At 45.3% G+C, this 24,787-nt stretch overlaps 1 protein-coding gene across 1 annotated transcript in view; it reads left to right on the top strand.

Moving 5' to 3' along the window:
• CCDC81 (coiled-coil domain containing 81) overlaps positions 1-22,159 on the top strand; it is a 33,452-nt gene extending 11,293 nt beyond the window's left edge. The window contains exons 5-15 of the mRNA XM_070944031.1: positions 496-581; positions 1,581-1,672; positions 4,044-4,167; positions 6,909-7,029; positions 9,671-9,817; positions 11,335-11,442; positions 12,782-12,951; positions 15,343-15,421; positions 18,760-18,986; positions 20,308-20,433; positions 22,018-22,159. Of these exons, the coding sequence (XP_070800132.1) occupies positions 496-581; positions 1,581-1,672; positions 4,044-4,167; positions 6,909-7,029; positions 9,671-9,817; positions 11,335-11,442; positions 12,782-12,951; positions 15,343-15,421; positions 18,760-18,986; positions 20,308-20,433; positions 22,018-22,159 (1,422 nt within the window). The remainder of the gene's footprint in view (positions 1-495; positions 582-1,580; positions 1,673-4,043; positions 4,168-6,908; positions 7,030-9,670; positions 9,818-11,334; positions 11,443-12,781; positions 12,952-15,342; positions 15,422-18,759; positions 18,987-20,307; positions 20,434-22,017) is intronic.
• The last annotated feature ends 2,628 nt before the right edge of the window (positions 22,160-24,787 follow it).

Genomic DNA, 24,787 nt, shown 5'->3' with positions numbered 1-24,787 from the left:
TAACTGGGTTTTATTGCTGGGTCGCTTCTGACTAACAAGTTTCTTTAGTCGGCTCCATAGATTTTCCATTGGGTTAAGGTCTGGGCTATTCTCAGACCATTCCAGCAGTGGAATAGGATTAACTTGAAACTCCAAAAAAAAGTGGTGTGATTACCATCAAACCTCAAAAATACACTTTTCCCGCAAGGTTTCCACAATTTTGGCCACTACTGTAAATAAAGAGAATGACAGTGGCAATGTGTTATTTTTGGATAACTATTTAAGGATATTCCTGTTTTGCATCAATACTAGAGGGAGGAAGATTGTCCATCCATCCATCCATCCATCCATCCATCCATCCATCCTTATAAAGTGGTACCAACACTGTTAAAGTAGCTTTACAATAAAGTAGAATGAGCTCTTCTGGTCATGTTTGCGGTCTAGTCTATCCTGTAAGGCTAACTGTAGTTTTTATCATTCTCTGGATGCCATGTTGATTCTCCTTTTCTTCAACAGAGGCCAGGAACTGTGGACTCTGTATTGTCATCCAGGGATACACCCACTTTACCATTTTCCTCTTCCAACACTGCAGTGTTTCCAAGGTGGGTGTACTTTAATAATCAGTCCACAAATTGTCTAACCTACAAATTCATCTGCAGAATAAGACTGGCAGGCAAGTCCCAAAGGTGCTTTTTCAAGAGGCAACTGGACGTTCTTGTTTTTCTTTGAAGACATTTCACTTCTCATCCAAGAAGCTTCTTCAGCTCTGACTGGAGGGTGGGGAATGGAAGGATTTATATTCCTTGTAGACAGCTGGTCATTTGTATTCTTTTAGGGAATAGTTGAGGCCACTTGGAGGTTTATCTGTATCCTCAGGGTCACTGAGTAGTGCTAATGGGTGTGGAGCCTTCTTGGAACTGCTGAAAGGACTGTGTTATAGACAGGAGATAGATGATGTCATATCCCTCTCCCTCTGTTGAGAGAAGGCTGTTTAATTTTGACCAGAATATACTAAGGCAGAAGCTTGTCCACCCCAAGGATAAAACATCTAGACATAAATTGAGCAACGTGGTATATGCAGTACAATGCAGTGAGACATGTGCAGATCTGTACTTTGGGGACACAAAACAATCACTTCACAACCACATTGCACAACATAGGAAAACAAATGCATCAGGACAAGATTCAGCAGTCCACCTGCATTTAAAAGACAAAGGCCACTCTTTTGAAGACAGCAAAGTCCACATTCTGGACAGAGAGGACCGCTGGTTTGAAAGAGGAGTCAAAGAGTCCATCTATGTCAAAATTGAACAGCCCTTTCTCAACAGAGGGTCAGGGATACAACATCATCTATCTCCAGTCTACAACTCAGTCCTTTCATCAGTTCCAAGAAGGCATCAGGAAGGACCTCAGACTAGTAAATGCTCAAACTCCCTTCAGTCATCCTGACTCCTGCATAAAGGGATTGAAGGTCATAAAAAGAAAAATTAACATACACGACTTTAGTTTGTTTGCCTGATCCATCTTGTAGATATCATATTTTGAGACAAAGCAGCCCCTGAACCTTTTTAGTTTGATTGACTCATTTTTTTTCCTGGTAGGCTTGAGGTCAAAGAAATGGAAACCATTGCTGAAGAAGGCGAAAAGTCGAGAAAAGAGCAGGAGCAGCTGGACAAAGAGAGCTCTAAAAAAGGTTGGGTGAGAATGTACATTTTTGTGAGCTGTGTTATTATTATATTTTTTACTTCACAAGTAGTAAGGATAAGCATATGTAGATCAGAGGTGGGTTTCAGCAGGTTCTGACCAGTTCTGGAGAACCGGTAGCGGAAATTTTGGGTAGTAAAAGTTCTGATTGGCCCCGTCCCCATCTATTCTCTGCCTCCCAAGTCCCAGCTGATCGGGAGGAAATAGGGATTTTGCAGTAACCTTCCCTTGGAGTGGGGTGAGAATGGAGATTTTACAGTATCCTTCCCCTACCACGCCTACCAAGCCATGCCACACCCGCCAAGCCACACCCACAGAACCGGTAGTAAAAATTATGAAACCCACCACTGGTGTAGATGCTCTTTTTCTGAGATCTGCTTGGAACTGGGCTGCAGAGAAAATCAAGTAAGTTCTTGTGAAATCTCTGAAAAACCTAAATCATCAACCTAAATCAATAAACACCTTAACTTAGAACTAGCATATGAACCAATAAGGAAGCAGACCATCTGAACTCCCAATCCATGACAGAGCCGACCTCCCCCTCACCAGTGGAATTCCTCGCCTCACAGCAACCAGTCAGAAGTCACAAGACCAGAACCAGTCTTATGAATCAACCAGCCTTGTGATTTAATCAGTCTTGTGATTCAACATGTCCCAAGACCAGCCAACCACCCAGGATCTATATAAACAAACGAGACACTTCACCTAATCCCTCCCCAAAGATGTTACCTCCAGGAACCAAGCAGCAAGCTCAGAGGACAAATCTTTGCCTAAATCTACAACACAAGCTATGAATATTCTCTACCATTTCTGACCTAAATCATGGCTGTGACGCGCGGCGAGGAATAAGTGATCTCTTTTCTGGTGTGCTCTTCTTTTTATTGGAAGATTTAAGGAAAAATAAAATATTTGAAGTATTTCAGTTACCAAATATGCTGTTTTACTTAAGAGAATAAAATGTCACTAGAAGAGAATATATGTAACTCAGTGATGTTCTCGGTACACTGAACTCGGTTGTTTCATTACCTCACTAGGTAACATCATCAAAGCTAGTGACGGGGGTTTGCACCCTGTTTATATACTATAACTTGCCCTGCCAGTGTTAATAGAGTGTGTGGTTTTCTCCTTGGTAGTTCCATGATTAGGATATTGTTTTCTGCCTGTTTGTCTGGTGTTAATCCCTGCTTATCTGGGTATTGTCTACTGGAGGGGATGTGTACTGGTCTTGATAGACTAGGAAACTGTAAGCATCCAAACCCATTCAAATCCAAAAATGCTAGGGAATTCCTGGAAAATTGTCATTCAGGCGAATCAGCCACCTGAATAGGATTTCTCCTGTTTCTATCCTCCTAGGCTGCCATATCTCCAGAGTATCCACCCATACTCCTATCTCCGTTTCAAAAGCATCTTCCAGTTTATGCAATTCCAGTTCCACTTTTATATCTCTCAAAAAGTTTTTCTCCTCTTGTTTTATTTGGTGGTTTGTCTGTTCTATCTTTTCCTCCATTCTTTCCGCCGCCTCCTCTCTTTCCTGGACTCTTTGATCTTCATTCATTGCCAGTTGTATCATGTTTTCAACTTTGTCACCTATGCCTTGGAGTCAGTCTTTTATCTCTCTTTAGTTCTTTATCATAGCATCCCTGATGCTTTGAAACATCCACACCATTTCTCTTGAGGTTTCACTCATTTGCCCCTGAAAAGGCATCTTGTTTTAGTTTCATAAGTTCACTTTTAGTCAAGGCCACAAGCAATATATTCAGTTCCAGTTTTGCTCATCAAAGAGTTCAATAATCATAGCTCTTTACATCTCAGGGTTATTAATCAATTCCATTTAAATAGTCCAGACCGTTTCCACACAACAAAAGTCACTTTACTTTACTTAAAAGTCTTCCTTATCACAATTGTAAAGTAATTAATTATGGAACACCTTTTTGTTGCGGGAGTCCTAAATGTTTGCCCCTGAAGTCCCCTTCTAATGACACTCTTTTGTAGAAGAGTGATGGAAATATCTGGCACTAGAAGAGAACCAGTGATGCTGAGAGACTCAGACAATATTTGAATTTTAAAATGGTAGCCCAGTTCCAAAACACCTGTTCCAGAGTGGGCCACCTTGGCACTGGTTGGGTTGGAAGAAGACTGGGATAAAAGAGGAAATCATATAGAGGTGTTGTGGGCAAATTGTGGAAGAAAAGCTTGCTTTTCTCAAGCAAGTTCTCATCCTTGTTTCATCTCTGTGTTTCTTAGAGCTAGAAGGTCCTCAGAAAAGGTGGGACATTATCCATGGTTAGCTTGAAAGCTCTTCCATTGACAACTTGCAGTTGTGTCCTAACGTTCTCAGATCACCTCTGCTTTATTTACAGAAAATACGTTCTCCAAACGTTTTCTCTCCCGCCAAGCAATTTTTCCAGCCAAAGTGAGCGGGATCAGTTTGACCGAGGAACTCGAGAAAAACCTGAAGCCCAAACCACCCCCTTCTTCTTCAAGGTGAGATCTTAGATCTGAGAGCATTGGTGAGACTTTTTTCTTTTTAAAAAAAAAATATTGCTGGATATCTTATTTCCTCTAATTAAAAGTCAATTTTGCCGTTTCTGCTAGCTCCATCACTTTTCCCATCCATTCTTCTGTTGAAGGATTGACGCATCTTTCTACCTCTCTACATAAAGAATTCTTGCTGTAGGCACCACTGAGACTTCTCAAAGTCATTATGCTCTAGTCCCGTGATGGTGAACCTATGCTGGCATGCATGTGGGCATGCAAGCCATCATCCAGCTCACGTCCCCTGCGCATGTGCACATGCCTCCCGCTGGCCAGCTGATTTTTGGGATGCGCAGGAGGCGGGGCGTATGCGGGAGATGGTGCGCGTGCATGGGTGTCACATGTGCATGTGCGGGAGGCGCGCGAGGGGGAGCGTGGAGGCAGCGACACATGCATTCCAGAAGTCTGGAAATGGGCCCATTTCTGGCCACCAGAGGGCCTCCGGAGCCCCGGGGGAGGTTGGTTTTGTCCACTCGGAGGCTTGGAGAAAGCCTCTGGCGCCTGGGGAGGGTGAAACAGGCCTCCCAGAAGTTCCAGAAGTCCAGAAACTGGCCTGTTTCCGGCCTCTGGAAGGCCTCTGGAGCCCGGGGGAGACCATTTTTGCCATCCCAGAGGCTCAAGGAAAGCCTCCGGATCCTGGGGAGGGTGAAAAAACTTCGATTCCCACAATGTATGAATGGCTGCAAAAGTTGATGGAGTTAGCAGAGAATTAGATAGGTTTGTTGTTATAGAAATGGCTAGTTTATATTATTATATAAAATTAAAAAGTTGAGGTTTGATGTTATTATCTTTTTCTACTGCACCAAAAGGGATTTTTTTTTTTGCTTTAATTTAATTAAAGAATTGGGAGTCAATTCTTTTTCTTTCTTTTTTCCCTTTGCCCTACACATTTCCCTTCCCTTCTCTCTCCCCTATTTTCCCAATATTTTCTTTTGTATTTTGGTATTTTATATCATAGTTGGATAAACTAATAATTTTTTGAATAATAAAAAAGAAAACAACCTTGCACTGGGAGATGCTGTTGCTTCTCATCCTTTCTGGCCTGGTGGTCACATTATTTTGACATTACTGTATTTTATTTAGGATGGCGAACAGACAGGAAGAGGTATATTTAAAAGTAAGGAAATAATATTAATCTGTAAAAATAATTAGCTCTGATGGTTTGAGCCATCCAAGTCAGATCCTGGTTGATCAGACAGACAAGGCTTGGAGTCACAGATTTCATCTTGCATAATTTATTTTCCTTTGTTGCTTTTCAATTCAAATTTGGTAGTGATTAGCATTATTAATGAAGTCCAACTGAACTCTATCCTTCCTCTTCATTGCAAGCAATTATTGAGCCAATATCTTGTGTGCCGGTTGGCTTTTAAATATTTTAGAGGATCGTCTTGAGTAACAGAGCCTACCAACTGTTGATCTTTTGTCTGTTGGAAACGATCTCCGAAAAGCTGACTTGCACGCCATTCAATATGTAGGGGCAACTTGGGTGTTTAGTTTGAGGCACACCTTTCTAAAAGGAGGTAAAAGGTAAAGGTTTCTCTGTCAGTCATGCCCTGCTGTAGGGCACGGTGCTCATCTACATTTCTTGGCCGAGGAAGCCAGCATTGTCCAAAGACATTTTCCACGGTCATGTGGCCAACATGGCTACATGCCAGTGATCGCTAACCTTTTTTTCCTCGGGTGCCGAAAGTGTGCACGGGGTCTCCCTGAAGGCCTCCCTAGCAGGCCGCCCTGAAGCCTCTGGAGGCTGAAAACGGCCCATTTTGGACTTCCGGTACTTCCGGTAAGCCCGTTTTTTGCCCTCCCCAGGCCCCGAAGGCTTTCCTGGAGCCTCTGGGAGGGTGAAAACGGCCTTCCCCAGCCCTCTAGAGGCTCTCCGAGGCCGGAAACGGCCCGTTTTTCGCCCACCCCAAGACTCCGCGCGAGCCCTGTACTTACCTGGCTAGTTCACAGCTGTTGCAATAAAAGAGGTTTTTGGGACTACTTGTGTGTTTTAATGACTCAGGAAGCCTAGATCACAACAGGGCTATGGGCAAGAAGTAAAAGCCAGCTTCTGGAACAAGTGTTGTCAATCGTGGTCATGTGACAATGGGTCACTCCAATGTCTGTCAGTGCGGGCCAGTTGCTGAGCAAACCAAAATATCGTCACGTGACCTTGGGTGGTGGTATGGAGACAGTCAGCACAACTTCAGGACCAAGTGGTAAATACCTTCTGCCAGATCTATCATAACTTTGAATGGTCACTAAATGACCAGTCATAAATCGAGGACTATCTATAATATCCTGTAGCATGAGGGAACTGTAGAAGAGCATACAAAGGTGGAAGGCAGAGTTAAATGCATCATCGGTTTAGAGTTCTTGCGTCGCCACAAGAGACCCAAATCCAGCTCCGTTGACCCTTATCTAGCACTGATTTAATGCTGACCATCAGTTGACTAGACGGGTGCAAAGAATCAGGATCATATGTTGCGTTCAAGCACAAAGGATTTATTATTCCAGCCTATACGCAAGAATCTAGTCAACTAACAGTCTGTTGTGGCGTTGCTTTTGGCAACGCAAAGACTCTACACTGATGACACATTTAACTCCTCCTTCCAGCTCTGCCTGCTCTTCTCCGACATCAACAGTGGCAAACTTGAAACTCTGTGCTCTTTGTTGCACACTCATACACTGCCTATTGCGTTCTGCAGGCAACCAACACCCATTCCGGATGCCTTGAAGACAGAACAGGAAGTGAGCCGTACCCAAACTCCTGCATCCAGATCGCAGACTTCATCCCCAATTTGTGATGAGCATGGTAGGGCGGGACAGGTATCAGATGTAGTTCATTTTGTATTTTTAGCTATACTGTAGCTTTGTGCGGTTGGTTATAAGAACTCTGGAAATGATGTTTGCTACTAGATAGAACTGGGTGGCTGGTGATCCCTTGGCCATGCTTGGCTCTTGGCCCACCATTCCCTACAAGTATTTAGCCATTGAGAGACGATTCTGAGCTCCAGACAATTTCATTTAATATCCTTTATTTTTGTAAGCAAGGTGGTGAACATATCCAACAAACCTCCTTCCTTCTATTTCCCCAACAATAACAACCCTGGGAGGTGAGGTGAGCTAAGAGAGAGGGACTGTCCCAAAGTCACCTAGCTGGCCTTCATGTCTAAGGTGGAACTAGAACTCACCATCTCCTGGGGATTGTCCCAAAGTCACCCAGCTGGCCTTCATGCCTAAGGTGAAACTAGAACTCACCATCTCCTGGGGATTGTCCCAAAGTCACCCAGCTGGCCTTCATGCCTAAGGTGGAAGTAGAACTCACCATCTCCTGGGGATTGTCCCAAAGTCACCCAGCTGGCCTTCATGCCTAAGGTGGAAGTAGAACTCACCATCTCCTGGGGATTGTCCCAAAGTCACCCAGCTGGCCTTCATGCCTAAGGTGGAACTAGAACTCACCATCTCCTGGGGATTGGCCCAAAGTCACCCAGATGGCCTTCATGCCTAAGGTGGAACTAGAACTCACCATCTCCTAGGGATTGGCCCAAAGCCACCCAGATGGCCTTCATGCAGAGATGGGTTCCACTTACCTTTACTACCGGGATTGCGCGGGGACGCTTGCTCTGCTCGCATGTGCGCCTTGCTTCTGCGAATGTGCAGATCACTGATGATGACATCCGGGATGGTGGGCGGGGCCTCCTGACGGTTTTACTACTGGTTCTTGCAAACCAGTCCTAACCGGAGGCAACCCACCACTGCCTTCATGCCTAAGGTGGAACTAGAACTCACCATCTCCTAGGGATTGGCCCAAAGTCACCCAGCTGGCTTTCATGCCTAAAGTGGGACTAGATCACATTATCTCCTAGTGATTGGCACACGGTCACCCAGTCAGTTTTCATGCCTAAGGCGGGACTAGAATCATAATCTCTTGATGATTGGCCCAAGTCCCCCAACTAGCTATTATATCTAAAGCAGGACTAGAACTCACCATCTCCCAATCCTGATATGTAGACCCACTTGTCACCCATCCAGTATTTATATGGAAAAAATGGATAGAATAACCTGGTCTTCTCATGGGGGTGATTTACATATAGCACTGAGGGTTTCTTTTTATTGTTTATAGATCGGAAACTATCAGTTTTCTCTCTTCCTATAGATATCATGTCAGTCCAGTTTAAGAAACCAGTGCCCTATACGCCAAGACTATTTGTATTATAACAGATAGTAACAGAATTTTGCAACCTTAAATATGTTTTCCCTTCCCTCACTGATTTTCTTGGTCTGAGCTCAAGCCCTGCTTATCTAATTATAGCCTCTGTATTGACTCTTTCTCCTGTCTTTCAACACCATTCCCTCTACAGCAGGGATGTCAAACTCAAGGCCTGCAGGCCAGATTTGGCCTGTGGGGTGCTTAGATCTGGACTGCAGGGTTGCCCTGGAAACAACACAGGACCGACTGACAGTACCTCTGCCAGGGAAAACAGAGCTTGGGAGGGCCGTGCTGGGCGCTTTGCTGCCTAGGGCTCTGGACAGCCTGTGCCACCACCTGGGGGTCCTCCGCGTGGCCTGAGAGGGATGACGAGGCTCCTCTGGAGGACAAGGCTTTGGCCTTGCCTTCCTCCGCTGGAGACAATGGATCCCCCCCAGGCCCACTTGGGCCGCCACAGGTGCCCCCAACACGAGTGTTGTCGAGTTGGCCATGCTCACCCTGGCCATGGCCATCCCAGCCATGCCCCTCCCGGCTCCGCTAAAGTCAGATACAACCCTGATGGAGCCCTCAATGAAATCAAGTTTGACACTCCTGCTCTACAGGTAGCCTATTCTGACTAATCGGCCCTTCATTTAGGCATGCAATCAGATGCAAGTAAAAAGAAAAACAAAAAGTTCTAAATTGCATTTAGGTGGATTTTGATCGATCGATTAGATTTTCTTACACATTTGTGAAACAAGGAATTTGCCCCAGGGGTGAACTTCAAAAATTTTAGCAAAGAGGTTCTCTGCCTGGTTGCTGGGTAGGCGTGGCCATGATGGGCGTGGCCGAGTTGGCTTCCTGCACCACGGCGGGTGTGTGTGCGTTTTTGCCCTCCCTGGGCTCCAGAGGCTTTTCTCGAGCCTCCAAGAGGGTGAAAATGACCTCCCCAGGCTCCGAAAGCCCTCTGGAGGCCTTCCTGAACTTCTGGTAGGTCTGTTTTTTGCCCTCCCCGAGCCTCCGTGCACTTACCTGCATCTAATATGGGCCACGTGGGGACTCCTGGGAGGGGCAGGGTGGGGTGGGCGGGGCGGGGCCAGCCAGGAGTGGGATTGGGGGGTTCTCCGAACTGCACAGAATCTTAGCTAGAGGTTCTCGGGGACCCCTGCGAACCCCCAGCAGCCCACATCTGATTTGCCCTCTGCTGAAGAATTAGAATAGGGAGGCAGCAGTCAGGTATAGAGGTTACGGTATATTCTTTGCCTTATATGCCTGCAGGAGATGTGCTACGTATGCATGCAGCGTGCTCAGAGGAATATCCCTGTCTACTTGGGTGACGAACAAAGGAGGAAGGAAAAAGAGGAAGACTGCATCCTGGCCCAGTATCAAGCCATAAAAGATCACGAAGCCCTTCAGAAGGAACTGGTATTAGGACTGAAAAAAAAATTGATTTTTGTGCTTTCGTTCTAGAAGAGCAGGACTTTTGGGACGAGAAGGGCCATGTTCATTTTAGTCATGATGAATTCACATGTTCCTGTTTCTTCCCTTCCTAATCCCAGGTCTGTCAGTATTCGTTCATGTGACTGAATGAGTTGTCTGAAGTCAAGTGGAAGAGTTCTCTGCCAAAGGAGAATCCCCAAATTATTATTTTTTCTAATAGTCCTGGCTTCGTGGAAGCATTTGGAATGATATCTTTGGGTATTCCTGTAGTTCTAGTGACTATAGATCAGTGTTGGTGAACCTTTTCGGCACCTAGTGCCAAAATGGAGGGGAAAGGCACGTGCCCGCATGCCGTAAACCGGAAGAGCAGCCGCCCACTGCACATGTGCACGCTGGGAAGATACTCTTCCGGTTTCTGGTTTGCGCATGTGCACCAAACACCTGGTCTTCCAGTTTTTGGTGCACATGTGCATGCACACACGAAGACCAGCTGGCTGGCATGCTGGAACCTGGAAGAGCAACAGGCGACAGCTCATGTGTCCAGAGAGATGGCTCTATGTGCCACTTCCAGCACATGTGCTGGAAGTGCCATCACAGCTATAGATAGTCCTTGACGTTCAGCAGTTCGTTTAGTGATGGTACAAAGTTACAATGGCACTGAAAAAAAAGTGACTTGTAAGTGTTTTTCACACTTATGACCATTGCAACATCCCCAAGGTCACATGATCAAAATTCAGACACTTGGCAACTGACTCATATTTATGACGGTTGCAGTGTCCCGGGGTGACGTCATCCCCTTTTGCAACCCCCTGACAAGGAAAATCAATGGGGAAATCAGATTCACTTATCAACTGTGTTACTAACTTAACAACTGCAGATATTCACTTAACAACTATGGCAAGAAAGGTTGCAAAATGGGGCAAAACTCACTTTAACAAATGCCTCACTTACAACCACAACTGAGCCCAAAATTTATGTTGCTAAGTCAAGGGTCTGCAACCTTAAACACTCAAAGAGCCATTTGGACCCGTTTCCCACAGAAAAGAAAACACTGGGAACCACAAAACCCTTCCCGGGCCTGACTATTTCTTGAGCGGCCACAAAACTAGCATATGTCGTTGAATTAAATGTTCTGTTTTCTTCTGAACATTTTCTTTTCTTGGATTTATCCATGGTCGGCCTACCGGTTGTTGAAAAACTCAATAAATCGCGTGCTGGCGGGTGTCGCACATTGGTGGTTGTGACGCACATTTTGAGTGACAGGGAGCTGCAGCAGAGGGGTGAAAGAGCCACATGTGGCTCCAGAGCTGCAGGTTGCTGACCCTTGTGCTAAGTTGAGGACTATCTGTATAGAAGATGTTTCCAAGAGTGATATGTACCATTTACAGAGCATGGGACATTATTGATTCTGAATCGTGGTTTCTCCAATTTGGTCCGGTTCATCTCTTTTTTTTCCATCGTTTCCTGCTCAAAAAACATTTAATTCTTTTTCCAAACTACAGATGAAAATGGCGGCATCGCGTGAGCAGAACCAGAAAGTGGCATCTTATAACTTGGGCATAGCGGAAGCCATGCGGAAACAGAAGAACGAGAAGCTGGCTGAACCTTTTGTAAGACCTCCCATTCCCATCCTCTGCAAAACTATACGTTGCCCTTTTCTCTATCTAGGCTTTTTGGATCTGTCAACTACGAGTCCCATGATCTCAATTGTATGACGAACAGTTGAGGAACCTAGGTGTGTCTAGACCAGCAGTGGTGGATTAAGGCTCACTGGTGCCCTAAACACTGACAAATCTTGGTGCCCCCCTCCTTTGTTTTTTACAAATCTTCATTGGTTTTTTTTTTCTTTCTCAACTTCGTGGTGCCCCCTTTGGGCCTGGTGCCCTAGGCACATGCTTGGTCTGCTTAATGGTTAATACACCACTGTAGACCAGGGTGTCAAACTTAATTTCATTGAGGGCCACATCAGGGTTGTGTTTGACCTTGGGGGGGGGGCGGAGTGGGCATGGCCAGGGTACGTGTGGCTAGCTCGATGTCACTTGTGTTGGGGTGCCTGTGGTGGCCAGAGTGCGCTAATAGAGAAAACAGACCCCCGAGCTCCGTTTTCAGCCATGATGGCCTCCTGCAACCCTCCAACAGTGTAAACGGCCACATGTGGTCGTGTTTTCGCTGGCAGAGGCACCTCAGGCCAGTCCTTTGTTGTGTCCAGGGCGACCCCACAGGCTGGATCTAAGCACCCCCACAGGCTGGATCCGCTCCCTGGACCTTGAGTTTGACACCCCTGGTCTAGACAATTGAAGAGAAGAACTAGGGATGTTATGATAGCACTCTTCCAGTACTTGAGGGACAGTCAGAGAAGAGAGGAGATTGATCTATTCTCCAAAGCACCAGAGGGCAGGACAAGAAATAATGGGTGGAAACTTGTTAAAGAGACATCTAAGCTAGAGGTAAGAACAAATTTTCTGACAGTGAGAACAATTAATCGATGGATTTGCTTGCCTCCTAGTGTTATGATTGCTCCATCCCTGGAGGTTTTCAAGAAGAGACCGGACAGCCATTTGTCCTGAATAGTATAGGATCTCCTACCATGGATATGGGATTGGATTAGAAGACCTCCAAGGTCCCTTCCAACTCTATGATTTTATGTTCTAGGAGCATCAGATAGCACACACTCCCTGTCTTGATAAACACCCCCTATTCAGGGGTGGGATTCTACTGGTTCGGACCGGTTCGTGTGAACCGGTAGCTCCGATATATCTTCGCAGCTGATTAGCACGGCAGAGCGGATTGCTGCGTTTCAACTGTTTTAATTCCTAACACTAACGCGGAAGGTGATTTTTTTTGTTCAATTGCGCAATCACCAAACCGGTTGTTAAACCGATAGGCTCTCACCACTGCCCCTATTCAAATGTTGCTTTTATTCATGTAAAGGTTTGTGCTTCTTTTCAGAGGTCCTTCATTTTTGAGAAGAGGCCGCCCAGTTCTACCCCTCATGAGAAACAAGAGGAATATGCCCAGCATTTGGATAAGCAGCTGGAGTGCAGGAGAGCCAGAGACGCAAAGCAAAAACAGGAACAGGACTTCATTGACCGCTTGCAGCAAGTTCAACTGGCAGAAGAGTGAGACCTTTGGGAGAAGTTGGTCTCCTTCTTCAGTATTTATTGATGATTCCAAGTTTTAAATGCCTCTTTCCCCAGCCTTCTAATGGTCATAACTATGAGTCTGAAAGTCCTACAGAATCCACAGAGTCACCTGGTTGGAAGTGCTGGTGATTCAGATTCAGATTTTCACAGTTGAATTGTTTAGATTAACGCTACTAAAAGTTTGGAATATTGTAGATATATTTGACTACCCTTATTCTCAACCAGATGAGAATGATGGGAGTTATAAGCAGACTCATTCAGAGGGATCTAGAGTTTAGGAAGCTTCTTTCACTCAACTTCTTCCTTACATGTATTCATTCTCATGTTGCTTTTGACTGCAGATTCAGAGTATAGTTTAATCACAGTGTAGCATCAAAACCTGAACTCTATCATGGAATACACATCCATGATGGCAAACCTATTTATTTATTTATTTATTTATTTATTTATTTATTTATTTATTTATTTATTTATTTATTGGTTCGATTTATAGGTCGCCCTTCTCCGGAGACTCAGGGCGGCTTACAATGCGTTAAGCAATAGCCTTCATACTTTTGTACATACCTGCTTAGTAGGGCTTTTGCCCCCCCCCCCAAGCGGTGTTCTTTTTTATACAAAGTCAGCTTATTGCCCCCACAATCCGGGTCCTCATTTTACCTACCTCGGAAGGATGGAAGGCTGAGTCAACCTTGAGCCTGGTGAGATTTGAACTCGCAGTAATTGCAGGCAGCTGGCAGCTAAGTGCTACTTAACAGCACTTTAGTCCGCTGCACCACCAAGGCTCACGTGTGCTAGAGTTGGCACGCAGAGCCTTCTCTGCTGGTACGCGCGCCCTCGCCCCAGGTCAGATCTCCGTGGCGTTTCGTTCGTGAGCTTCTGTTTCTCTGCAAACGAAACAAGCTTACGAAAGAAAAAGATCTTACCTCTTGCCACGCTGCCAGTGTTGGGATTCCACCGCCTCCCACTGGCCAGCTGGTCTTCGGGTCTCTGCTGTGATGTGCGCATGTCCACGCATGTCCACGTCTGTGCATGACTGAGCATGTGCTCATTCACACATATGTATGTTCGTGCATGTCCATCAGTTTTGGGCATGCGCACACACAGTTTGGACACTTAGTGTCTAAAAGGTTCTCCATCACTGTCCTATATTAACGTTTACAACCTTTATAGTATCTTTCTCTTTCAGTCATGTTTTTGCCATTACACTTCTTTTACTACATATTGGTCCATTTTTTTTTCTTTTTCACACCTCATGAGTAGAGAAATTGCCTAAACAAACTATTTCTTTCTGAGTTGCTTTCCTCCAGCAGTTCCCTAAAAATGCTAACCCCAAGTTAACAAACTCAGCTCTGTGGCATATTTAATTGTTTAGAATGCTGAGTGGCTCACAGCTGCTGCCTAAAATGGACAAGACTCTAATCAGTTTTACACTGACACCTTTCTCCCCGACCCCCCTAAGCAGTTCATAATAGGGAACAGGGCATTCCTTTCAAAGTGTATTCTCCATTGTGTGTCATCTTATTCTCTTGTGATCCCTTTTTCTCCAATGAATATAATACAAATCTTATATAAGAATAATAGATTACAAATATTTATCTTCTTGCTAATTATCCCAGCACTGGGGTGAGTATTCAAAAGGGTGGGGGATTGGGGAAAAAGGACTATAAGATTTGCCCTTTTACCCAGTGTTCTTATGAGTTGAATTCTAGAAATCTTCTCCACCATTTAGGCTCACCCAGATATTTGGGGTCATATTCTGAAGCCGATGTAAAATTGTTAGCACAATTGCATTCATATGCTTTTTCACTTAGTGACTGCTTTGCTTAAGGACCAAATTGTCATCACCAACACACTCACTAAATCAGATTTACCTGTAGGAGTTCAGCTGTCAACATAACTGGGGCTTTCAAGATCCAAGGGAAATTGAGCCTTGGTAGTACAGTGGTTTAAAGCACCCTGTTATTAACACAGCTGCCTGCAATTACTGCAGGTTCGAATCTTACCAGGCCCAAGGTTGACTCAGCCTTCCATCCTTTCTAAGGTAGGTTAAATGAGGACCCAGTTTGTGGGGGCAATAAGCTGACTTTGTATAAATATACAAAAGTATGAAGGCTATTGCTTAACGCATTGTAAGCCGCCCTGAGTCTCTGGAGAAGGGCGGCATATAAATCAAACTTTAAAAAAAAATGCTATAGTTTTGGGCAGCCCAATCCTAATCCACTTGCTTTAGATAGAGTACCTGCTGAGTCAGTGATGGCTAACCTAAAAATCAAATCAAACAAGATGTCATACTATGCTGATGACCATCCAGGACTAAATCTATGAAATCATACTGGCTGATTCCTAGTCTTCTGTCTACTTTTCTAGATTAGTTGCCCAAAGAGCAAAGTATTTAAGAGAGAAGCTGGAAGAAAACCAAATTTACAAGACGGCCCTTGATACACAGGTAAATTGCACAAACACAAGCAGTTTCAGCCTAGAACAAGTGTGTATGAGTTTGTGATCATGAAAGGAAGTCTCTTTTCTAACACACACACATACCAGTCGTGGGTTGCTACCGGTTCGTCCTGGATCTGGCAAACTGGTAGCGGCGGTGGTGGGAGGCTCCGCCCACCTACCTGGACGCTTCTGTGCATGCGTAGAAGCATCATGCATGCATGCGTGTGAGCGAACCGGTAGCGATGGGTTTTGAAACCCACTACTGACACACACACACACACACACAGAGACAGACAGACACACAAGCAACTGTAGCAACACAGCCTAAGAGTGAATCATAACAGCAATAACTGACAATTCACGATCAGTTATAAGTTGTGCAGCTGAAGACAAAGTGGTTGGATGCAGGGGTGAAATGTAAAATTTGTTACTACTGGTTCTGTGGGCGTGGCTTGGTGGGGTAATGTGACTGGGTGGGCGTGGCCAACTTTTTTTTTTTTTTTAACTTTTCAAAGCATTTTTTCTAACGCTTTGAAAAGCCTCTGCCGATCAGGCAACTCAGGTGGGATTGTCAAAGAGGCTTTTTTAAAAATGCTTTGAAAAGCCGCTCTGCCGATCAGACAACTCAGCTGGGATCGTCAGAGACTTTTCAAAGCATTTTTTTTACCACCTCTTCGGCCAAGAGGTTGCAGAAAAAAATGCTTTGAAAAGCCTCTGATGATCCCAGCTGAGCCGCACGATCATCAGAGGCTTTTTTTTTTTACTTTTAAAAGCATTTTTTCGTCGGAAGAGGTTGTAGAAAAAATGCTTTTAAAAGTAAAAAAAAAAAAAAGCCTCTGATGATTGTGCGGCTTAGCTAGGCATGGGGGGGGGCAGGGATTTTTGCTACCGGTTCTTCGAACCACCCACCACCATCGCTACTGGATCAGGCGATCCGGTCCGAACCGGGAGCATTTCACCCCTGATTGGATGTTCCCCTTTAGGAAACACAACAAAACTGAAGATTAAATGTGGAATGTAAAGAAAAATATAATTTATCAGAGCATTCAAACTTCATTGTTTTTTTGACATCTCTTGTCTCTCCTGTTCCGCATATATTTATTGAACAAACACAGGTAGTCCTTGATTTATAACAGTTCATTTAGTGACCATTCAAACTGAAAAAAGTGACTTATGATCATTTTTCACGCTTAGAACCACTGCAGCATCTCCAGCATCACATGATCAAAATTGAGATGCAATTGACTCCTATTTATGATGGTTTCAAATGTCCCGGGATCCTCTCTTGCGACTTTCTGACACGCAAAATCAACCAGGTTCACTTAATAACCGTGTTACTAACTTAACTGCAGTGATTCACTTAACAAATGCAGCAAGGAAGGTCGTAAAAGGCAAAACTCACTTATCAAATGTCTCACTTAGCCACAGAAATTTTGGGCTCAGTTGTCATTGTAAGTCAAGGACTACCTGTATAGGTTTACCATTGCTAATTAAAAGTTCCTTTAGAGTGGAACCAAGAAGGATGCGGACTCGGAGGGTAAGACTAGCTGATGAATTAATTCTCGGAAATTTAATTAGCAAATCTTGGAAGGAAGCCCCATCACGATCCAGCCCAGATGTTCAGACTGTCAGTAGTAGTAAAAGAGGAGGCAGATGATCTTAAAACTCTTTCGAAGCCTGTTTTGGCCTGTACAATCAGAATATTTGCAGGCATTACATTGGTGTAAGAGTACAATGTAATCCAAACTGAGTTTGTCTGGAAGTAGACACTGCTAGACTTAAAGAGGTTTATGTTCAGGGGTGGGCTTCAAAAATTTTAGCAAGGGATTCTCTGCCCGGTTGCTGGGTGGGCGTGGCCATGCTGGGTGTGGCCTAGTCAGCCTCCTGCACCACGGGGGGGGCATTTTTGCCCTCTCCAGGCTCTAGAGGCTTTCCTTGAGCCTCCGGGAGGGCGAAAATGGCCTCCCCAGGCTCTGGAGGCCCTCTGGAGCCTGGAAATGGGCCCGTTTCTGGCCTTCCCGAACTTCCGGTAGGCCTGTTTTTTGCCCTCCATAAGCCTCCGCGTGCACCCTGCACTTACCTGCATCCAAAATGGACCGCGTGGGGACTCCTGGGAGGGGCGGGGTGGGGTGGGCGGGGCCAGCCAGGAGTGGGATTTGGGGGTTCTCCAAACTGCACAGAATCTTAGCTAGAAGTTCTCCCGAACCCCTGCAAACCCCCAGCAGCCCACCCCTGCTTTTGTTTTAATTATTTTGCTTAAGATCATAATATTCGCTACGCAAAACCAACCTTCCCTTCTCTCAGTTTTTCATGTTCTTATTTAAGTGCTTGATTTTAAAATGGGGATGTTTTTCCTTCGTAAAGATATCTGTAATACAATCATCAGCCTTGTGTTTTCCAGATGTCTGGGACGGCAACTTTGTGGTGGCTTATTTATTTATTTCCAATATTTATATCTACTTCAGCGGTGTCAAACTCAAGGCCCAGGGGCTGCATCTGGTTCATGGGGTGTTTAGATCTGGACTGCGAGGCCACCTTGGAATCAGCGAAGGACCGACCCGCTGTGCCTCTGCCAACGGAAACGGAGCTCGCGAGGGTTGCGTGCATCCCTTCTGAGCTCCGTTTTTGCTGGCAGATGGTTGCAGGAGGCCCCGGGAGCCCATTTTCGCTGGCAGGGCACTCAGGCCACCATAGGCACCCCCCTGACATGTATGATGTCATGCTAGCCATGCCCCCCCCGCCCACGCCCCTCCTGCACCCCCTGAGGTAAAAAACAACCCTGATGCGGCCCTCAATGAAATCGAGTTTGACACTCCTGGTCTACTTCATTCCACAAAGATTCTGGGCAGGGAGAAAAAGATGTATACAGGAAGTCCTCGACATATAACAGTTTGTTTAGTGACTGAAGTTACAGTGGCACTGAAAAAAGTGACTTATGACCATTTTACACACTTATGACCATTACAGCATCCCCGTGGTCATGTGATCAAAATTCAACTGCTTAACAACCGGCATGTATATACGACGGTTGCAGTGTCCCGGGGTCATGTGATCCCGTTTTGCGTCCTTCTGACCAGCAAAGTCAATTGGGAAGCCAGATTCACTTAACAACCGCGTTACTGACTTAGCAACTGCAGTGGTTCAGTTATTCTTAGGGCAAGAAGGGCCATAAAATGGGGCAACATTCATTTAACAAATGTCTCACTTAGCAACAGAAATTTGGGGCTCGATTGTGGTCATAACTTGAGGACCACCTTTGCAGAAAACAGCCTTCCTAAGAATGAATTGCTGGGAGCAAAGTGTCTTTTTTTTTATTTAAACTCCCTCTCCTTTTTTTGTACCCAGATAAAATTAAGGCCGGCTCCCTTGCCTGAGTATGTGCCTAATTCAACGGAGGTCATTTTTGGGAAGAACGACATGAGTGAAGAGAAAATGGAGGAGAGAAAGAAACGTGCTCGGGAATATTCTAAGTATCAGTTGCAGGCCGTCGCAGACCGCAAGAGGACGGCCATTCTTAACCAGCTGGTGGATCAGAGGAGGGCTACCGACATGATTCAAAGAGCTAAGAAACAGTAAGATGGTTGTTGTTATTAGTTGCAAAGTCGTGTCCGACCCATCGCGATCCCACGGACAACGTTCCTCCAGGCCTTCCTGTCCTCTACCATCCTCTGGAGTCCATTTAAGCTCACGCTGACTGCTTCCGTGACTCCATTCAGCCACCTCGTTCTCTGTCGTCCCCTTCTTCTTTTGCCCTCAATCGTTCCCAGCATTCGGCTCTTCTCCAGGGAGTCCTTCCTTCTTCATTAGGTGGCCAAAGAAACAAGTAAGATGGAAACTGTCAAGGGTTAATACCACTTTATAATGCCTTGGTAAGGCCACACTTTTTTAAAAAAAATTTTTTTGATTTATATGCCACCCTTCTCCGGAGACTCAGGACGGCTTACAATGCGCTAAGCAATAGCCTCATCCTTTTGTATATTCATACAAAGTCAGCTTATTGCCCCCACAACTGGGTCCTCAATTTACCTACCTTAGAAAGGATGGAAGGCTGAGTCAACCTTGAGTCTGGCGAGATTTGAACCTGCAGTAATTGCAGGCAGCTGGTCTTAATAACAGGGTGCTTTAAACCACTGTACTACCAAGGCTCCTACTTGGAATATTGCACCCAGTTTTGGTCGCCGTGACATAAAAAAAAGATGTTGAGACTCTGGAAAGAGTGCAGAGTAGAGCAACCAAGATAATTAGAAGACTAAAACATATGAAGGAATTGGGTATGTCTAGTTTAGAAAAGAAAATTTCAGGGTTACAATATCTAGTGTTACAATATCTAAGAGTCTGCCCCAAAGAAGAGTTTGTGTGTGCTGTGTTCTTAGGGATCCGTAGCTGGGGCAGAACAGAAGTAGGCAAAAAGGCGATACAGAGAATCATGACAGCAGTACACGGATGGACCTACAGATAGTCCTCGGCTTACGATCACAATTGAGCCTAAAATTTCTGTTGCTAAGTGAGAAATTTGTTAAGTGAATTTTGCCCCGTTTTACAACCTTTCTTGCCACAATGGTTAAGTGAATCACTGCAATTGTTAAGTGAGTAGCATGGTTGTTAAGTGAATCTGGCTCCCCCTTTGACTTCGCTTGTCAGAAGTTTGCCAAAGGGGATCACATGGCCCATAGGACACTGCCACGGTCATAAATTTGAACCAGTTTGCCAAGGATTTGAATTTTTGATCATGTGACCATGGGAGATGCTGCAATGGTCGTAAGCATGAAAAATGGTCATGGGTCATTTCTTTCAGTGCCGTTGTAACTTCCAACGGTCACTAAATGAACTGTTGTTAAGTCGAGGACTACCTGTAATTCTCCTTGCCTTAAAACCCTTTTGATATTCTTCTAGGTGGATGGTGGAGAAGGGTGAGCGAATGGAGAGGCTCTTCCAGATGAACTTGGCTATTCAAGAGGACTGGCGGAAAAGCGCAGGGCTGAAGCGACAGCGAGATTACGAGGAGAAGCTCTTCCAGCGGTGAGCATCCATCTGGTCTGACCTAGGCTTCCCCAGCAGCAGGAAGCCGAGTCCTCGTCCCGATAAACCCCCTTTTTTTAATTTACAGTGAATTCCTTTCCAGCAAAGTCTTTCCTCTCCCACAGTCTTTCAAGATAGTTCACAATTACTGACCTTTATCAGGCTTGGAGAGTGGCCAGGCCGATATCTTTCAGACTCCACACTGTAACCGACAATACTTGGCAAGAATGCAGGAATGAACTAATTGTCTCCTGCAAACTCCACTCCCCTTTCGCTCCTCTTTTATTCCCTATGGGAGGGGCCATTCATCATCCACCTGTGGCTTTACTCCTGAGTCGACCCTTGTTCCTTAACTGTTCCCTTCTCCTGGCAGCTCTGCACATGCGCACACTGGGAACAGGCCCCAGCTGTTCTTCTGTCCCACTGATGTCCAACTCCAAAGGCAGCTGACAACTGTCAGACGGCCCTGGCCCCATCTCTGCCTCTGATGCAGAGCACTCGTCAGAGCCTTCCCCAGACTCCAGGATTGGCCCATGTTCCTCCCCAACCTCGTCATTGTCTGAATCTGCTGCCAGATCCGCTGGCCACTGGCGGGCCACAACAACACCATCTAGAGCAGAGTGCTCTAACTTTTCTGGCTTTGCAGACCGGTGGTGGGTGGTGGGGAGAAAGGATAGTTCCACGCAAGCAATAGCCAAGTGCATGCACACATGCAACTCCATTTGCATGCATGCTCAATCGCCGCTTCTGCAGCCCAGTTCCAAATGGCTCACGGCTCAAGAGTGGTCCACAGCCCAGGGGTTGAGGGACCCCTGATCTGGAGAACCTCCCATCTTTGACTCAAAGTTGGAAATCTGGGACAAATCCTTGGATTTCTGAGCTGGTAAGATGTAAGTGGGGAAGGATGCTATTTGGCCCTTGTCACTTCCTTCTATAGACAGTCAACACAAATACCTTATGGGGGAAAATTTTTGCACAAGCGCCATAAAATCTGTTAGGATATTGAGCTTAGTAGCTGGAATGGTAAAGTGTACAATAGGCCAGAACCAGTCGTGAAATCCAATTTTTTTTTACTACCGATTCTGTGGGTGTAGCCTGGTGGGCCTGGTGTGGTTTTGTGGGCGTGGCCTAGTGAGCGTGGCAGGGGAAGGATACTGCAAAATCTCCATTCCCACCCCACTCCAGGGGGAAAGATATTGCAAAGTCTCCATTCCCATCCCAGTCTGGGAGCAGCCAGAGGTGGTATTTTCCAGTTCTCCGAACTACTCAAAATTTCCACTACCGGTTTTCCAGAATCTGTCAGAACCTGCTGGATTTCACCCCTGGCCAGAACACACATTTGTAGTTGATTAGTCTTTCTTATCTCCCGCTCAATTGCCTTGACTGTTAGTAGCTTAGATTCTTGTAGAGAGCTTTAACCTGGCAATAAATCTTTATACTCGTTTGAACTGCTTGAATCTCCAAGGTTTCCTTGGTCCTTGACAAAGAAACCTTTGAAAAAAAGCGAATTATTGGTCTTTCTTCCCAAGATGTTTTTAAAAACAAAAACAAAAAAAAAAACATTTCTCTCTTCTTGAACTGCAGGGCTGGAGACAAACTTATGCTCCTGGATCAGTGTGCAAGATATCGTCGTTGTTACCAGTGCAAGAAAGGCCTGAACAAATTCGGGGAAAACAAGATATGGACAGACAGTAAATATATCCCTGGATCTCGGTTAATCGTTTGAAGCAGCACCATTTGTTTATGCCTTCCTTTTTTTTCTTATAAGTGCTTTTGAAATTGGTTTTTTTTTGAAAAGAAAGAAAATCTGATTGTGTGAACGTGCTTATGATTTGATTCTTGTAGCCCTGTGATATAAATTTCTAATATTTTTTTTTTCTTTTCTGGTGACAATATGTTTTTTTGAATTAAAGATATGTATGTATGAGTGTGTATTATGGAATATACTCCCCCCCCCTCACATTCCATAAAACATGCATCTTTCTTATTTTTTAGAAAGTGGACGGGTTGATTTTCTCAGGCAGAAATGCAAGGGTGGTGTCAAGTTTCCGAAAGATGCCCTAATTAATTCATGAGCCATGATCCAAATTTCAAAGGAAATATAGTCATTTATTAGGAGCAACATTCCGGCAATACTCGGATGCAGTCAGGACTGATCCCACGTAGATTTACGTTCCCCTATGACCCTGTCTCTCCCCTCCTCTCTGGCCATGTCATAAATCACATTCTCCAATTCACCACTTTGGCTGGCTGTGAAACCCAACACCCTCCTTCTGACTGCGGTCAGAAAGAATGTATGGAATTCACTTCAGTTCTCCCTCCCTCCTGCTCATGGCAACTTGAAAGCTTTGCAAGTTGACAGGTGGCATATTTTATTTATAGGGACTGGCTGCCTTTTTGTATATTTGTCTTTTTTTTTTTTTTTTGTATTTTAAAGCATCAATCTTTAATTCAAATACAGCGAAGGACCTGGGACTGAGAGAAGAGAGAGGATTTTGATAGTCAGGTAGCCAGTTAGACATGGATGGGATTCGAAAATTTTAGCAACCGGTTCTTTGTCCTGTTGCTGGGTGGGCGTGGCCAAGGTGGGAGTGGCCTACTTGGCCTTCATCATGGCAGGGGAGGACATTTTCGCCCTCCCCAAGCTCCGGAATCTTTTCTTGAGCTTCCAGAAGGGTGAAAACAGCCTCCCCCAGGCTCTGGAGGCCCTCTGGAGGCCGGAAATGGGCCTGTTTCCAGACTTCTGGAACTTCCAGGAGGCCTGTTTTTCGCCTCCCCAGGCTCCAGAGGCTTTCCTCAAGCCTCCAGGATTTTGCAGTAACCTTCCCCTGGAGTGGGGTGGAAATGGAGATTTTACAGTATCCTTCCCCTGCCATGCCCACCAAGCCATGCCACGCCCACCAAGCCACACCCACAGTAAAAATGTTTGCATAACCCACTTACAAAGATATAATCTTAAGAATATCTTTAATGGTTAATCAATTCCTTTAACACTGCATTCACATAAGACAATTAGACATGGTTCTTTATTATATTTATTTATTGTTTTATTTATTTATTGGTTCGATTTATATGCCGCCCTTCTCCGGAAACTCAGGGCAGCTTACAATGCATTAAGCAATAGCCTTCATACTTTTGTATATACCTGCTTAGTAGGGCTTTCGGCCCCCCGTAAGTGGTGTTCTTTTTTATACAAAGTCAGCTTATTGCCCCCACAATCCGGGTCCTCATTTTACCTACCTCGAAAGGATGGAAGGCTGAGTCAACCTTGAGCCTGGTGAGATTCGAACTTGCAGTAATTGCAGGCAGCTGGTGCTACTTAGCAGCACTTTAGTCTGCTGCGCCACCAAGGCACAGCAGACTAAATGAACTATGAAATCTTTTCTAGCTCAGAGAGCCAGTTTGGTCTAGGCACCAAGCTAGAAAGCCAGAGACCATGAGTTCAAGTCCCGTCTTGGCCATGAAAGCCATTCTGGAAGATGTTAGGCCAATCATTAGGAGACTATGAGTTCTAATCCCGCCTTAGCCATGAAAGCCAGCTGGGTGACTGATCCAGTCACTCCCTCTCAGTCCAACCCACCTCACAGGGTTGTTGTGGTGAAAATAGGAGGAAGAAGATGCGTTAGTTACGTTCTCCACTTTGAGATGTTTGTAAAAATAATACAGGTGAGTTAACAAACCAATCAATAGGTATTTTCCTCCTGCTTTCAGTGTGTCCCACAAAGAAATGGCTGCTGTGCTGAATCTCACAGTCTCACGACATCTTTAGCTAAAATAAGACAATTAGTCATAGTTCTTTATTAGGTGAAAATCTTTATTCTAGCGTTAGCTAATACATACCAAACCAGGACTATTAACAGTGCTAGATTCATGGACTTTGCGGAAGTAGATTTTAATAGGAGCAAAAGAGCACAGGAAGATTTCATCACAGGACATACACAGCAATTTTGTAATGCGAAAGTCACAGCACAGGCATTTATTGATATTGTGCTTTCTCAGTTATTTAGAAACAACACATTCCTTTTGGACGGTTTGGATTAACCAATTGAGGACACACACTCTAGAATCTAGAGTCTAGAACAGTGATGGCTAACCTTTTTGCCATCGCGTGCCAAAAGTGGGGGGACCGCGGGAGGGTCACGTGCATGCGTGTCCACACCCATAATTCAATACGCCCCGACCCCTCGTGCATGCACACGTGACCTCCCCCCCACGCTCCCCCTGCTTTTGGCACGTGATGGCCTGGTGGGCCCCATAGACCTATTTTTGCCCTCCCCAGGCTCCAGAGGCTTTCTAGGAGCCTGGGGAGGGCGAAAACAGCCTCCCCCCTTCCCCGGAGGCCCTCTGGAGGCCG

The sequence above is a fragment of the Pituophis catenifer genome, unplaced genomic scaffold (genome assembly GCF_029215685.1).
Source record: "Pituophis catenifer annectens isolate HBS135680 unplaced genomic scaffold, rPitCat1.0.hap2 SCAF_4, whole genome shotgun sequence".
Taxonomy (NCBI): Eukaryota; Metazoa; Chordata; class Lepidosauria; order Squamata; family Colubridae; genus Pituophis; species Pituophis catenifer.
The sequence above is the reverse complement of the archived record's forward strand: the minus strand, read 5'-3'. Positions and strand labels throughout refer to the sequence as shown.